This window comes from Antechinus flavipes, chromosome 5, assembly GCF_016432865.1.
Source record: "Antechinus flavipes isolate AdamAnt ecotype Samford, QLD, Australia chromosome 5, AdamAnt_v2, whole genome shotgun sequence".
NCBI lineage: Eukaryota > Metazoa > Chordata > Mammalia > Dasyuromorphia > Dasyuridae > Antechinus > Antechinus flavipes.
Window position 1 is genome coordinate 10190065 of NC_067402.1, and position 16669 is coordinate 10206733.

Sequence of the window (16669 nt, forward strand, 5' to 3'; positions counted from 1 at the left end):
GCCATTCCCATACCACTTTCTTACCTTAGAGAATCAATATTCCCCAAATCCAAGGAACATCTCAGCAGAATAAAATGAAGCTGTTCTTAGAAATAACATGCACTAGGTCTATTGAAATACCCATTATTTGCCTTTTTCTCTGATTTGTTTATATCAACGGGACCCCCTTTTCTCGGATGTTTTTACAGTTAAAGGAACAATCTAGTTCCAGCTTAAGAGTGAATTTAAAAAAAATATATGGTCCAAACTTAAAGGTTCTTAAAACTTCAATCATATTCATTTATTGCAGAAAAATAATATACAATGATATTTACAAAACAATCATAAAAAATATGAATGCACTTAGACACCAGATCTATTTGCATTTTAACATGGGTCATCAATAAATAAATAGAATGTCGTTTGACTTTTTTTTAGTTTTGTTTTGTTTGTTTTCTCAGAGGAAGAATTTTTAAAGAAAGAAGAGAAGCATCTGGGTCAGGTGTGTGTAAAACAGTTTGAGCCCAGGGTTTTGTTTTGATTTTGCTTATGAGTTTTTTTCCCCCCTTAAATCTCTAAAGGTTTTCTTTTTCATTTCCTCTGGTTGTTACCATTTTAAAATGGAGACCATTCACAATGAGTACCTTTCCTTTCTGTGGCTGGCAGGCACAACCTCTTGAGAACGCATGCATGGGAAGAAAATAAAAATTAAAAAAAATAACATTCTTCGTCAAATAACATCGACAACAACTGTTCAGACTTCTATCAGAATGTAGAGGTGTGAGGATGGCTTGCCCCGCTGCCCAGCTGGGAGGCCCGTTTCCAAAGCCCCTGGTCTCTTAAATGCTCCCCATGCCTGGATGCTTTGGATTTGAGAATAGTTCTTGCAATTTTCAAGAAAATCCTTGGCGTTCTGTAATTATTATTATCGCTATTTGTAATTATCCAGCTCCAGAGTCTCTAGACTGTCCATTTTCTCCTTCTCTGGAAGCAATGCCATCTGTAAAAATCCAGAGGTGGGAAAAACCTGGGTTATATTATAATTCAAATTCCTATTTTGATTTTTGTTCTTTATAGCAGGGTTTTGGTTTATTTTGTTTTTTCCCTTATTGAACTCTGCCCTTTAACCCACAATCGTGGAAAAACAAGAGCTTTTAACAACCTGGAAGGATTAAGACTAGAGGAAGTGGGTGGGTGGAAGGAAAGGGGAAGAGTGAGAGTGAGTGAGTGTGTGAGTGTGTGTATGTGTGTTGGGAAGGGGGGTTGGGATTCGGGAACTCTCGTTGAAAGAGAGAAACCAAGTCCTGCGTTAAACGCCCTGGAATTAGCCTGGCTGGGGATTTGTCCCGCTTGAAACAGGGCTTTTAAGCGAGAGGGCTGCGTAGATGCAGTCTAGGCAGGCCATCTCCCTGACTCAATATACAGGAGCCGATCGGGACTTGGAGATTATTCGATCCCGCTTCTTGCCTCGGTCTGGATTTCTCTTTCAAATCTGCCTCTCTGTAAAGGTGTTTGGGTGGACCCGATCTTGGTGCTTTCCGAATGCCTGCGTGAATACCCTTTTTTGCCTATTTCTGTCACACACACACACACACGCACGCCCGCGCCCGAGCACAAACACACACATCCACGCGTGCACACCATCAACTCTTCATTCCTCAGCCTCAGTTGTCCCCCCGGGGAAAGGATCGAAGTAGGAGGAGGGGGAGCCAAGAGTCGAGGGGTGTCTCAGACCTGAAGGGCGAAGGCGGTTCCCTGAGCTGCCCACGGGAGGGGAGGTGGGCCGTGGGGATGGGCTGGGGAGTAAGGCCTCCGTCTGGCCCTTACCTGGGTCTCACGGCCTGCCTGAGCCGAGTGGCGGCCGCTGCCGCTAGTGGGACGCCGACATGGACCAGGCGCCCTCCATGCGCCACACGGAGAAGGCGTAGCTGAGGCGCTCGTGGGCCACGTAGCTGCAGCTGGCCATCTTCGAGTCGAGCTCGTCGCTCTGCAGGACCTGGTAGAGGAAGTCGATGTACCTGGCGGCCAGCTTGAGCGTCTGGATCTTGCTCAGCTTGTCCGAGGGCAGCGTGGGGATGATTTTGCGCAGCGCCGCGAACGCCTCGTTGAGCGACTGGGTGCGCTGCCGCTCGCGCACGTTGGCCATGACCCGCTGGGTCTGCAGCTCCTCGTACGACTGCGGGCTGCCGCCGCCGCTGCTGCTGCCCCCGCCGCCGCCGGCCCCGCCGCCCGCGCCTGCCGACTTCTTGCCCCGCTTGCCTTGGGCCGGGCTGCCCGGGTCGTCCCCTGTTCCTATCCCGCCGCCGCCGCCCGCGCCGCCGCCGCCCGCTCCGGCGCCGCCGCCGCCTCCACCCGCGCCGCCGCCGCCGCTCCTCCGGCTGGACCTCCGCTTACGCCCCCCGCGCTTGCCGCCCACACTAGGCTGCTGCCGGTCGGGCTCCTCCTCGCTGTTGCTCAGGCTGTCGTCTGCTGGGGAGACTGGCGAGCTGGACACGTCCTGCATCATCTCTCGGGCCACGACGCGGGACTCGCGAGCCCGGGGGGCGAAGGGCAGGGAAGGCTGGGGGGAGGGGAGGGGGGAGAGGCCAGAGGGGTGCTTTAACCCGCCAGCTTCGTGGCCCCCGGCGGCCCCTAGAGTTCGGTCCGGCCGCCTGTCGGGGCTCCGTTCCCGGAGGCTGTTGCTGCGGACTGTTACTGTGCGCCCCGCGAAGAAGAGCCGGAGGTGGCGGCCTCGGAGCGCAGGGAGGGAGGGAGGAAAGGGATGCGGGGGAGGGGAAAGGGAGGGAGGGGGAGGTGTGCACCGCAGCGAGGTCCCCAAAGGAAGCAAAGGCTCGCGATCGCCACGGCCGCCCCCTTCTTGCCGGGCCGCTCGGCTTGATGCTTCCTTCGGAACCCCGGGAAGTGTCTGGGAGTTGGGGGAAGGTCGCAGCCGGAGAGGCTCTTATAGCTCCGGCGGGCCCAAGGCCGGGGCAGCTGCCGCGTCATTGGCCAGACGCGGGGAGGAGGGACTTTACGGAGTTGGGGAGGCAAGTTTCCGCTTTCTGCGCCCCCCCTTCTCCCCCCGCACTCCCCTCCCCATTCCCTTCGCCGCGCTCCCTTCCCCGCCCCCAGCTCTCCTTCCCGGCTGAGCCATTCTTCTTCCAGAGCCATTCAAACGCGATTCGGCCTGCTCCGGACTGCTGGCCCTGCCCCTTTCCCCGCCTACCCCTTCCATCCCACCGCCCCCCCGCCCCGCCCTCCCCTCCACTCCTCTTTCTCGTCTTCATCCTCCCCTCCTCCCCCGATCCCCGCAAGCTTTGGGCAGATTAGCAACCCTGGCTTGCCTTTGCCCCGTGTCCCGTATCCCCGCTGTCCCCACTGCTGGTGCCCGACGTCCTGGGCCGGCTGGCCTAAGAAGCGCTGACCCAGCTCAGCAGACACTTCTCCCCGAGTTCCGGGGGGACAGTGTGGGATGCCCTCGGGCCAGCACATAGTTTTTTCGGGTGGCTGGAAGATGAGCCATTTCAGAAGAGCTGATGGCTTCCCCAGTGGCCAGTATGACATGACCCGAACCCTTAGCGGACTGGCGGGGCCCGAGCATCCTCGGACCGATACTGATGGCACAACGAAGGGCGGAGCCCCTGGGCATTTCCAGCTTGGGCATCTCAGCCATGGGCACGCTTTTAGCCCTTCAGAAATCCCTGCGATCGTTTACCGGGCGAACCCTCGGTCCCTGGGAGCCCACAAGCGCAGTAGCAGCAGCTGTTGTTCCAAGGTGGAAGGCAGCAGACAAGACATCTTAGAGAGGAAGGCCCAGGGGTGTGGGGCCCGGTGCGGCCACTGTCTTTTGCGGCAGGAGGCTGACACTGGAAGGCCACACTAAAACCTAATCCCCTCCAAGCTCTGCCCCCCCCCTCCCCAAGCAGGTGGCGTGTTCCTTTAAATCTCCGCTCCACAAAGAGTGAAGTTGGATTCTTCGGAAGAACACGTGGTCTCCCCTTTAAAACTTCTCTGAATGTTGCCCCCCCCCCCAGTTGAGGGTGCTCTCCCTTTCCCACACGTGTTCCCACACTCATTCAGGCACGCATGCGAATTAAAGGACTAGCAGATTCTAAGCATTTATGTAAAAGAATAGAAGCCAATAAAGAGGTGGGGGGAACTGCGAATGAGGGATCTGGGAACAATTGGGGCGGGGGCGGGGGAGGGGGAGGACGTGGTTCCCCAGCCCTGGCCGGACTGGATAACCCGGACTGGAGATTCCTGGACAGGAGGTTTACCCCCAAATACTGCCTCGTTTTGCATCCTACAGCCCCCATACCCACAATGTTGGCTTCTCTCATACTTTCAAAGTTATTTTATCTTATTTTAAAGAAACTCATCAATCTAACAGAGAGCTGGCTTCCCCAGCCATGGGTCCCGAGGGTGCTTTTCTTGAGCCCCCCACTTTTCCTTTGAGTGGGGGACCGGGAGAGCGGATTCAGGCACTTTTGAAACCGGACAAGAACTTGATAGTTCTACGCCGCTGCTCGCTATTTCTAAAGGGCAAGCCTGAGAGTGAAGGTCCTCACTTTCTTGAGGACTGGGGAGGGGGGGAGAGGGGGAAGGAGAGAGGAGTTCAGGGGAGAAGGTGGGGGCTAAGATGGGGAACGAAGCCAAAACTAGTGTAGCAGAGTAGAATCGTGGTGGATTCCCCATTGACTGAAATCCTCAGCAGACTTCCTCTACTTCGGGAGCGTGGCTGAGCAGGGGTCGGATGGGGATTATTTAAGATTTTTCTGGGTCAATAGATGGAGAAGCCGAGTGGGGCTGCTGGGGAAGAAGGCCTGGAGGTAGGCCCGGAGAGAAGAATCCCATTTGCAGGGAAATAAAAGCTCGACCCGGGTTGATTTGTCCAGCCCATGATGTCTGGATTGATTTGTTTATTTCTTTAAAATACATGACTAGCCCAATTTCCTGCAGCAAATTTACCCCCCCCCCCATAGTCTTCCCCTGTAGTACATTGGGGAGGGAAAGCAAAGAAGGGGGAAATTCTTGTAAACCCAGACTTTGTCCCCTCAGCATCCAAGCTTCAGTGAAAAGAAAGTCTACTAGGAGCAGCCTTTCGGATCCCAGACTGCTGTTGAAGGCCTTGGCCATTCTAAGAAGCAGAAATAAGTGCCTCCGACGCCTGGGATCTTGGAGCTTCCCGAAACTCCCAGGAACCCCTAAGTCCCTAGCATTCATTCCCAGCTTAACTCAGCTGCAGCTGAATCCCACAATGCCAGTTGTTCGTCCCAGGATCTTGCTTCGTGCCTAAATCAGTTGGTTCTTTGCTTCAATTAAAGCATGCCATTTTTTTTCCTTCCTCCCTCCCTCCCCACCAGGAAAGCAGGAAAGAGGGAAGGAAGGAAGAAATGAAAGAGGGAAAGAAGAAAGGAAGGAAGGAGAAACAGTGGAAGAAAGGGAAGAAAAAGAGTGAGAAAGGAAAGTCAGAAAAACTAAGTAAAGGGAAAGAACAAAAAGAACATAAAGGAAAGAGAGAATAGGAAAGTGAGGCTCTAGAAAAACGACAGAAAAAAAGGGAAAAGATGAATTTGATTCTTCTTCTGATTTCTAGGGTGGAGAGTGGCGGGGGCGGGGGGTTGCTGCTCTAGGAAGGGGCTGGACGTAAAGGCGGGCTAAATGTAATCGAAACATTACCAGTGAAAGGGCACAATGTCACAAAGTAGCGGACTAGGGGCGAAGAGGAAGGGAAACGGTTCAAAATGAATCAGCCTAAAATTTGGTCGGGACTACGGATTATTTGAGCAGTAATGAGACAGCCATTTTCCTTAGGAAATCAATCATCTTTAAAACCATTTCCGAGCCAGGTTGGGAAACCAAGGTTTTCCCTCCCTGGGCATCGGCCTTTCAGGAGCTGCTGCAGATCTCGGGCCGACCGGGCCAGACGTGGCCAGGGTCAAACGGGGACCTTATAAACTCTGACAAGCTCAGCGGCTCCTTCCACGAGGGTCCCGAGCTCCCACTTCCCCCTCCCGCCTTGCAGAACTAAGCTGGGCCCTGAGAAGATTGAATGCTTTTAGTTGGTTGGGTCCTCCAGGGTGTGGCCCTGAGCTACCTCGGGAGAGCAGCCGGAATTAGCCCCTCGGTCCCGCGTCACTTGAGCTCTCCCAGCGAACTCCCGGAGGGCCTAGTCCGGCCCTCCCCACCCCGGGGCATCCCTGCTCCATGCGGGTACCTGAGGAGGCCAAGGGCTTTGCTGGGCGAAGCGGAGTCGCCTCCCTCCGGCTCTCCTGGCCTCTCTTAAAAGCTCTGCGCTCTGCAGACAACTGACTCGGAATTCAGCCGCAAGTCCTGAATACGCGTGGGCCCACACTTTCCCTGCCTTTATCGCTAAGCGTGGCCTCCCTAGTGGAGGGCAGCAGAGTCACTGCGAAAAAGAGGGGCTAAAAAAGAAAACCCCCTTCCCCCTCGAAGCCCTCATTTCAGCTCCTTAAAACAGCTTTAAGAAGACATCCTTTAGAGAGCTTCCCATTAATCAAATAATCAGATTAGCCGCGCGCAGATGATCACACTGTCACTGATATAACCGCTGCGGGGTGGAGAAGCTACCTGGTTATTTTATTTAAACCTCTGGAAATCTCTGCAAGGCACCCGCCTCTTACACACGCTTATCCCTGTTATTGTCTGCCTGGAAATGAAAGCCCACTGAGGGCAGGGACCGTCTCTCGGTGGCCTTGGTGCACCCGAGGTCCAAGCCAAATTCTGGACCATTGCGGTGGATCCCCTCGTGGCCTGGGGGATCCAACCGATCCGTCCGACTTTGAAAATCTCAAGAACCCAGATAGTTTAGCGTGCGTAAAAATAATCCTGGCCGCTTCTGTGGCTTGATTTTATTTATTCAATTTATCTATTTGTCGTCTGTCCATTTATTCTTTAAGTCATTTGTTAAGCACGTGGAAAGGTCCCCTTCTAGTTCGTATCAGTGAGACGATGGTTTAGTGGACCTAAAGTCTGGAAGGTTTTTGTTGTTGTTCAAGTTTCGGCCGCAAATAATAGCTTCAAGGATTTGTCCCAATTTAACACCTCTCGTCTTCAGTTTTTTTCATCTGGAAAATGTTGTTTCGAGGGATTCCAAGGTCCTTTTCAGCTCTGGGAAGATGATCCTATTAAAAAAAAAATCAGCGATGTTTTGTGCTTTGAATAAAAAAGACCTTTTTCCTGCCCTCACTCTTCTATCCCCTTGTACTCCCTTTCACCCCCCTTCATAAATCAAAAGCAACTTTGCTCTCAGATTGCAAACTTGGCTCATCTGTAGTCCACAGGGGAGAGGAATGTGTGCCGGGCGCGTGAAGGGCTGAAGAAAACAAAACAGGAAATACTGATTAGACATTAAGAACTCTTCGCAACAGCCCTTTGAGGACCGCGTCTTTGGGGTTGGCAGCTCCCGGCATCCTTAGAGCAGCCCGACGCCCTCACCTGCAGAGCGAGGGGACGAAGCCGGGCAGAGCCTCTGGGGACCGGCGAGGCGAACACACGGGCTCCTGAGCTGGCAGATTCAGGGGGAGGCTCGGGGGAGTCCCCCCTGCTGCACACTAGGAGTTCACTGAAGCCCAGAACCAAGGGAAAGGCACGTTCTCTTCCTAGGTGACCCATGGACATCGCTTCCCTGCCCACGCTCTGTTGTCGGAGCGCAGGAGGCTACTAAAACTGGAAGGAGCCTGGAGCTCCCACCCGGCTTCGGCTTAGAGAAGTGACCCGGTTGGGAGAGGGCCGCTCACTGGGGGTGGGGATGGAGAGGGTTCTCACCAGGATCAGTTTTTGAAGAACCATTTATTCAAGAGAGGGAACCTGGACGACGACTTTCCTTAGTTTTTGACCTGGCCCCCGTCTTTACCCTCATTCACACTCCTGAAGAAATCCCAGACGATCCCTTCTGCCCGGAATTAGAAACGCGAAAAATGCAGCGAAGTGAATACTACCACCTCTTTATTTTCGTCCGTTTGCTCGGTTTGCGAGTGGTGACCGTGCATTGTGGGGAAATTCAGATCCCTTTAGGATTCTGGGGTGGGTTGGAGGCGGTCAGATAGTGGCAGCTCCTTTGGAAAGGCTGTTAGGACCCAGAAAAGTGTGAGCTCCTCCAGGTGAGCTCCGTCCCTCCTTCCTTCTCCCCTCTCTTTCGTCCTCCCTTCCTCTCTCCCACCCTCTTTCCATCCTTACTTTTTCCCCCTCTCCCTTCTTCCTTCTCCCATTTCATCGGTCCTTCCTTCCTTTCTCCCTCCCATTCTCCTTTCTTCCTTCTCATTGTGTCTTCCATCCTTCTTTTCTCTCTCCGTCCCTCCTTTCTTTTCTCCTCTCATAATCCTTCTCTCTTCCCTCCATCCCGCCATTCCTCCTTTTTTTTCTCCATTTCCCATCTTTCCTTCCTTTCTCCCTCCCTCCCTTACTTCCTACCTCTTTTTGTTTGTTCCCTCTTTCTCCCCCCCTCTCTCTCTCTTTTTTTTTTTTACAATAAATTTCAGAGAACATGAAATCTTGAAGACTAGTTCCTTTTATTGTTGAGTCATTTCAGTCATGGCTGATTCTCCATGACTCAAATTAGCGTTTTCTTGGCAAAAATACTGGCATAGTTTGCCTTTCTTTCTTCAGATCATTTTACAGATAAGGAAACTGAGGCAAATAGGGTCAAACGACTTGCCCAGGGACTCACGGTCAAATGTGACCTGAGGTCCTTCTGAGTCCAAGAAGGCACTCTATCTACAAGCTGCCTAGCTCCTCCTCTTCCACACCATTATTGACTGTGTTATCTTGGGAAGGTAATATCCAAGTTTCACTTAAAACTCTGAAGCTGATTCTCTTCTTACTTAATTCAGAGCAATGTTGGAGAAATCGTCGAGCTAATTATGTGAAATGAATTGAACTCATGATAAAACACATTCAATCTTAATTATTATTGCAATGATCTCCTACCACACCTGTGGAAATCACTATTGTTAACTTCTCTTTCCATCTTGTCTTTTGGTACTTTCAGTTTCAAGAAAATAAATCTATTTGTTTCTATAGAAGTTTCCTTACATTCTCTTCATGTAACTTGCTTGACATGTTGTCCTTCTGTGCAATTTCTCATTTTTCTTGCCTGAACTTCCTGAGAAGTCCCGGGGCCATTGTTTCGTTCACACTTTTAATTCACGTATATGCCATTTGGACACTGACCACAAGAGGACGCACTTTGCCAGAGAACTCTTGGGAAACGTGGCCGACGAGGGGGGGAAACACTGCTCGATGGGATAGTAATAAATCATCAAAATCCGATTCTGACTGTTTGGTACAAGAGTATTTGCTTTATGTCACTTCAGTTCACATTACATTTTGAGAGAACAAAGGAAATCTCAGTAAATCAAGAATATTGAATTTTTTAAAATGAGTATGTGAATTTTTCCTTCACGAACCGTGTTTATTTTAACATGAGAGCAACATAACAAAACAGGAACATTGTGATTCAAGAAGAAACGGGAGGTTTAACAATTCTAAGCCTCAGTTTTCTTGCCTTCGAGATAGGGGGGAATAATACCTGCAATATCTACCTGAAAGAGGATTTAGAAAACTCAAGGAAGACAATATTCAAAAAAGTATATGAATATAATCTATTATGATGAAGATTTGGTGTTTCACATTAGAAGGCAAAGCAGATTTGATACTGAATTGTAATTGTTTCCATTCAATTTTATTGCAAAGTTTGAAAAGAAAACTTTTTTTCATATAAAAGTATTCAAAACAGGGTTTATTTCAGATTAGCTGTATTTGAAAACAATGTCCTTGAGAGTCCCCTCTCTCCAAAAAATTCAATTTTATTGTTTGGGCTTTTATCTTATGGACAGAATGTTTTCCATGCCTCAAACATCTGGAAGTTGATTTTATTGCATTCAGTCATATAATTAAAGCAGCTAATTTTTCTTTTTCCCAAAAAAATCATGTTAAAGTCTCCGTGAGAAGTGCTATATTTTGTTCATCAAAGCTGAAAAGATTTTTTTTTTAAATTTAATCCCCCTCCCCCAAAGTGGATCCTACTGACTTCCCCTTTCTATTTTCTTTGTAGCTTCTATTTGTTTATTTACTGATTCCCACTGAATCTGTGATTTCACTGATATAAGGAACTTTCCATGAGGAAGCTTTCTCTTCTAATGCAGATTCATAATTGTTGTGAACTTAAAGTCTTAGAGAAATATAAGAGCCTTAAGAAGAGAAATGACTTGTTCAGTGTCATGCAGTGAGAAATGCATCAGAGACACTATGGCTAAGCTAGAAGTGCTGGTTTCACTTCTGATCTTTAGCTCTTACTTCCTGTGTGACTTTGGGGTCTAACGGATTTGAACTTGTTAGTTCAAAAGTCCCTGCCAGTGTTAGGTCTATTCTCTTGTAAATCATGAACCAGGAACTTCCTGGCTTTCAAGCCTTTTCTCTATTCACTCTGTCCATATTCCTATTGTACAGATATTACTTTTCATTGGTTTTATATTATGTTGAAATATTCCCAACATTTTCCTCTTACAGAGTTACATTATATATCATTACATTATAATAAGGAACTTTCTTTAAAAATAAAAATTAATCAGAAAAACAATATATTTTAAAGTCTGATGATATATGTCCTAGTATTAGAATAATCAGCCCATTTAAGCTTGTAGAGAAATATAAGCACTCTTAGTTAACAAAAACCCAATGATTTTTATAGTAATTTAAGACTTGCAAAGCACTATAGGAATTCTTATTGTAAATGTGGTTTCTTTTCCTTTAGTTTTGGAGAATTTATTTTATTGTGTTTATTTTAATATGCCACAAGTGGGACATTTATTGTCATTAATCTTATTTTCAATCAACAAAAATCTACTTTTCCCTTTTATCTTCTTCACTACCACTGAGTGAGAAATAACTGAATAAAAAATAACTGTATAAAAACTGTATATTCACAAAAAAACATTAATTTAAGAGTTATTTTCAACAAAAAGTGGAGTTTTGTCAGTTAAGAAAATTCCTAATATTTTAGGCAAGGTTAGGCTTTCTGTTTTACTTCACATTTGTATCTAATTTTGGCCCTGGCTTCTTAATGGCTTAAGAAAAAAAAATGGTTTACCAACAATGTTATGTAACATAAAAAGCAAAATATCTGTATATAGCCAAATACTGGGAAAGGAAGTTGACCTTTCCTTGGGACTAATCTCTGGCTGATTTTCTACTCTGGGAAGTTTGTAAAGATGATGGCCATTCCTGCATATCCCTTTTCTATGTCACCATTCATTCTTGCCTTCCTACCTTAGAGGTATGATTGAAATATGTAACTTGCAGGGCTTGATATGATACTTTCTTCAGGACTTATTGGAGAATTTATAGATGGTAGCTGGAGTCAAGACCAATTTTCCCAGACTATTTGAAAAGACTTCTAGTCCAATGGCTTTCAAAGACTTTGCTTAAGAACTTTTGTGAGTTTGTGGAAGACTTAATTAAGGAATCAGAACTAAAATGAGGTGGGATTACTGCAGTTCCATCCTTATTTATCCAAATTTCTCACCTGTGTGCTCTTCTCTGCTTACACCTTTGCAAAGGTATATGGAAAGGAATCTTCTATATTTTCTTTGGGACAAATTTTGTACTTTTCAATTTTTAAAAAGAATTTTCTATTATTTTCTGATGGTTATTATTTCCATTGTCATAGTTATGTAAATTGTTTTCTTGACTCTATTTATCTTATTTTTCATCTGCTTTAGTGGGTCTTTTGATTTTTTTTTGTATTCATCATATTCTATTCCTTACAACATAATAACTACTTTTACCTTTATGTACCATTATTACTTCAGTCATTCTCCAGTTCATAGATTATCTGCTTTTCCTCCAGTTCTTTGTTAACTTCAAAAACGATGCTATAAATATTTTGGCTTATATTGTATTTTTATTTTTGTCGAGAGTAACTTCTTTATTGTATATCCAGAATAGTGGATTAGCTGGGATAAAGTATGTGAAGATTTTTATTTATTTTATTTGTATGATTATATATTACTTTTCAGAATGGTTCTATTGATTCATGGATCTATTAACATTATATGAATTTCCCCACTCATCTAAAATTTGCTCTTCTCATTTTTTTGTCATATTTGCCAACTTTCATTCATTTATTTATTTACTTATTTTTTGAAATAATTAGGGTTAAGTACCTTACTCAAGGATACACAATAAGTGTCAAATGTACTCTGGACTGGTTCTAGCCACTGCTAGTTATTTATTTCTGAAGTAAAAGTCTTGATCATTATTAAAAGAATTTCATGGCATCTTAAGTCAGAAACTTGGCCCATTTTCCTCATTCAATGTGCATATAATCAGATACAATTGTGTCGCTTATTGGGTTGGAGAAGAAATAACAGTCATAAGAGTTGGAGGAAAGGAAAAACATAAAAGTGATTTGAAAACCAAATAGAAAAATAAGAATGAGAAGTAAAATAATATGGAAGAAGAAGAATAAAAAGGGCCATGTTCACCATCAGCAGTGGAAAATGCTAATTGCCTCCCATAATTCCCAAGAGTGTCAATGCTATAGGCTAAATATACTGGACTTAACCATTCCTTGGCTTTAAGTCTTACCATACTTTCCTTGTAGTCTAAAGTGGTATTATAAGACTAGGAATGGAAAGAAAAAAACACAACAAACTCCTTCTGTTACAGTTGGTTAGAAGCTCTTTTGGGGGTGACTAGAACATGTCAAGATGGGAGCACTTGATTCACTGCTAGAATTCACTCTTGAGTTTTGTCACATCAAAAGGGAACAAGCTATCGTGCCATGGAAAACCAAAAATAATAATAATAATAATAATAATAATTGATTGTTTTTATTTTTTAAATAATAAAAGAAAAAGAAAACAAAAGGAAGACAACCTAAAATTGAAGTTCATTTATTGTACTCATCCACAAGGAATTGGCAACTAATTTGAATTTATCTCTTTTGACTTCTAGAGTAAAGGGTTTTAAAAAATTGTATACATATGGAATGATTAATTAGAAGGTAATTAAGAGGAAAAAATCATGAGTTTTTTTGGACTCCAAATTCAATATGATTTGTGAATGGATAGCTAAATCCTAAGAATGAGAGAGAAAGGGCTTTAGCCCTTCCCTAAAGGGAAGTTTTGTGAAGAACTCTCCAAGATGAAAAAGGGCCCTCAGGGGAGGGGAGTGAGGAGGAAGTAGAAGCCCTGGATTGCCTCTCACTTTCAAGAGGGAACATGACAAAGGATATTCCTTACTGTACTGAAGTTGGGAAGGTTTGAGCTCCACTGTAGGATAGAGCAATTACTCTCTGTGTGACCTCTTGCTAGGACTCATTTTTTCCTCTGTAAGATGAGGGAGTGGAATTTGATGAACTCTGAACTCAGGTCTACTTACCCACTAAGCTGGTGCTCCAGACACTGTTAGTTATTTCTGAGGTAAAGTTATTGATCATTATTGGAAATAATTTCATGGCACCTTGAATAAAAAACTTGGCCTGACACCTGAGGTCTCTAGCAGCTCTCTATCTAAGATCATATCAAGGTTTTGGGCACCATTTTAGGTGAAGTCATTGACAAACTAGAGTAAGACCAGTCACTGAGGACAAAAAAGTTAAGACAAAGGCTAGCTAATTCACTACTCGAGGCTCTCAGATTGAAGAACCCCTGGCTCTCTTAGCCTGAGGAAGAGACACCTTTCACTCCTCACATTTGAAAAATCAGACTTTTGTGCTTGCTTGCAGACTGCAGAACCAGATGTCATGGGGAACAACTGCAATGAAGTGAACTAACAATCGAAGTTAGTTAAGAGCAGAATGAGCTTCCTGGAGATGAAGTCCCTTTCTCCCCATAACTTTACAAAGCAAACCTAGATGACCACTTTGGTGAGATATTTTAGAGGGATTTTTAAAGGCCTAGAAGAGTTCTGTCTGCATGGGTGAAGAGACTTGGGGGGGTGCCAAATGAAAAGGATAGAAAAGAAAAAGAAATGAGGTATGCAGAAAGAAGGAAAATATTAACTGTCATTTTTAATTTCTCTATTAGACATTTACTTTGTGACTTGAACGATGAATGAAAAAGCAGAAAAGGTTTATGGGAATTTGTTTAATACCAATTACTGATGGTATGAGCATTAAGAAACAATTAATACTAAACACTACAAATTGTTAAAAGTGTACATTCTGTACTCAGTGATTTGGTGGCAGAGCCCAGCAATTGGCAGAAGCAAAGGAATGAAGGGAATACTGTACTCTTACCCTTCTGTTTCAGCTAATGACAGATAGGCTAGAAAATTTGTGTTTTGCCTTGGAAATGCTCTTACCAGTCAAGATATCTTCAGGGAAATCAATTTATGAATAAATATCTTAAATCTGAGAACTTGCCTTTTTTTTTTCCTATTCCTTAAAGTATGGTCAGAAATAAAGCCAACTGTGCCATGGCTACCTGGAGAATGCACTGGCTCCCTCTAAGGTTCAGGCTTAGATTTGGAATTCTAGGTGTAGGAGGGCACTCTCAACATACGTACACAGGTGTGTGGTCTTTGCTCAATCTGTCCTACATGAGGATCACCTTCTACCTCTCTCCATCTTTGACTTTTCTTTGAAAAGACATTGTACCCCTTCTTCACTCCTGTATCCTGATGGACTTGCCCATTCTTAACTTATCATATTTCCTATTGTCTAATATTAACTATCTATTCTAGGAAGGTGGGAGGAACAATAGATTGAGCACTGAGCCTGGAGTCAGGAAGACCTAAATCTGGCCTCAGACACTTCCTAGAAGTATGATTCTGGGCAAATCATTTCATCTCTATTCACTTCAGTTTCTTCAACTGTAAAATTGGCTTAATAATAGAACCTTTATTCCAGGTCATTGTGAAATCAAATGAGATGATATTTGTAAAGTTTTTTGCATGGAATCAGACACATAATAAGTGCTATATAATATAAGTTATGATTAGCTATTATTATAGTCTTGACAACTAGGAAGCATGTCATATTAAATTGGAAAGAATTGGAAGAGAAGCTTAACCTGGTAGGTAGGGAAATATCTACTAGGGACAGTGACTGTCGTGATCTGAAGGATGGTTTCATGGAAGAGAGAATTGATTCCTTTTCCTTGACTTTCACATTTGGTGATCTGAAGGATGATCTCATGGAAGAGAGATTTGATTCCTTTTCCTTAATTTTCATCTTAAACATCATTTGGTTGGTACTACTCTTGTGGATCACCACCATTCACAATACCATTCATTTTGAAATTGATTTTCAAATTTGCTTTGATTTTGGAAAGACTAGAAGCAAGGGGGAAATGTTTCAAAGAAGAAAAGTTGGGCTTGATGCAAGGGAAAACTTCATGACAATTAGAGCTGTTTAAAAATGAAGTGTGTGTGGCTTCAGCATCTGGTGGAGCTCCCCTCATTGAGGGTCTTCAAGGAAAAGTTCAGTGAACACTTGTGAAACAGCTTATACCAAGCTTCTTCTTCTTTTTTTTTTTTTTCTACTAGTGACTCCTTTTTTTATACGACCCTGGAAATATAGGTGTGTAAAATAGGTGTACAAATCCAACACTCACTGATAATAAATCATAATTTTTCAAACCCCACCTTCAGTTATATGCTCTCACATAGCGTTGTGACCCACAGTTTAAGAAGCTTTGGTCTACACAGAAGATTGTCATTCAGATGTAGGCAAGGTTAAAGGATCCCTGATGTCCCTGCAAATCCAGGAATTCTTCAGTGCTCTTCATCACAACATATAAACTCTTCCTCAAGTATATATAGAAATTATAGACACCAAGTAAATTTGTTTCAAGGGATCCTTAACCAATATACTGAGAAATATCTTACTTTCATGAACACAATAAGGTCTACTTGAGTAATAGTTGCAAATGTATCTCAAGAAAAGGGTCATAGACTTAAAGCTGAAAGATGCTTTGATAGTCATTGAATTCAAAGCCCCCTGTTTTATTTGTGTATCTATGTAACTATGTATGTATGTGTGTGTGTGTGTGTGTGTGTGTGTATAGGAGAGAGACCTTATCCAACCATTTATGTAAGAATGTATTTATCTATTTTTCTGTCTACTATGTTTGTAACTATCTGTCAGTGTAACTATGTATGTATTTATGTAGAGATCCACCATATCCATCCATTCATCTACCTATCTATCTATCTGCCTGTCTGTTTGTCTAAGTATCTACCTGTCTGTCTATATAGTATCTATGTAAGTATATATGTGTAGATTTACCATATCCATCTACCATCTAGCTCTATCTATCTATCTATCTATCTATCTATCTATCTATCTATCTATCTATCTATCTATCTATCTATAGATTCATCCATCTATCTGCCTGTCTCTCTATGTAGGTATCAATCTATGTATCTATCTTTCTGTATATCTATACCTATTTATCTGCTTATATCATTTTTATGTATTTATTGGTATATGTATCTAACTATTTAGTTATCTATTTATCTATGTATGTACATGTGTATGTTTGTATCTATTTGTTAATCTATGTATCTATGCATGTATCTGTATTTCTGTTTATATATGCATGGATGCATGTATATATTTATTAATGTAACTATGTATAGATTTACCATATCTATCTATCTATCTGTCTATCTATCTAGTCAATCTCTATCTTTACAAAAAACAAACAAACAAAAACATTGCTTTTCTCTCTTTCTCTCCCAC

General features: G+C 44.0%; 1 protein-coding gene across 1 annotated transcript; it reads right to left on the reverse strand.

The window, feature by feature from the left end:
• Positions 1-248: 248 nt before the first annotated feature.
• Positions 249-2492, reverse strand: TWIST1 (twist family bHLH transcription factor 1). Its single transcript, XM_051963589.1, has 2 exons — positions 1807-2492; positions 249-979 (listed from the first exon to the last, which is right to left on the reverse strand). Exon 1 carries the CDS (start codon positions 2483-2485, stop codon positions 1850-1852), a length of 636 nt encoding a protein of 211 aa, XP_051819549.1. The 5' UTR covers positions 2486-2492; the 3' UTR covers positions 249-979; positions 1807-1849.
• Positions 2493-16669: the final 14177 nt, after the last annotated feature.

Bases quoted from the DNA above. Each gene is read 5' to 3' on its own strand.
- TWIST1 (XM_051963589.1), bottom strand. From the start codon at position 2,485: ATGATGCAGGACGTGTCCAGCTCGCCAGTCTCCCCAGCAGACGACAGC.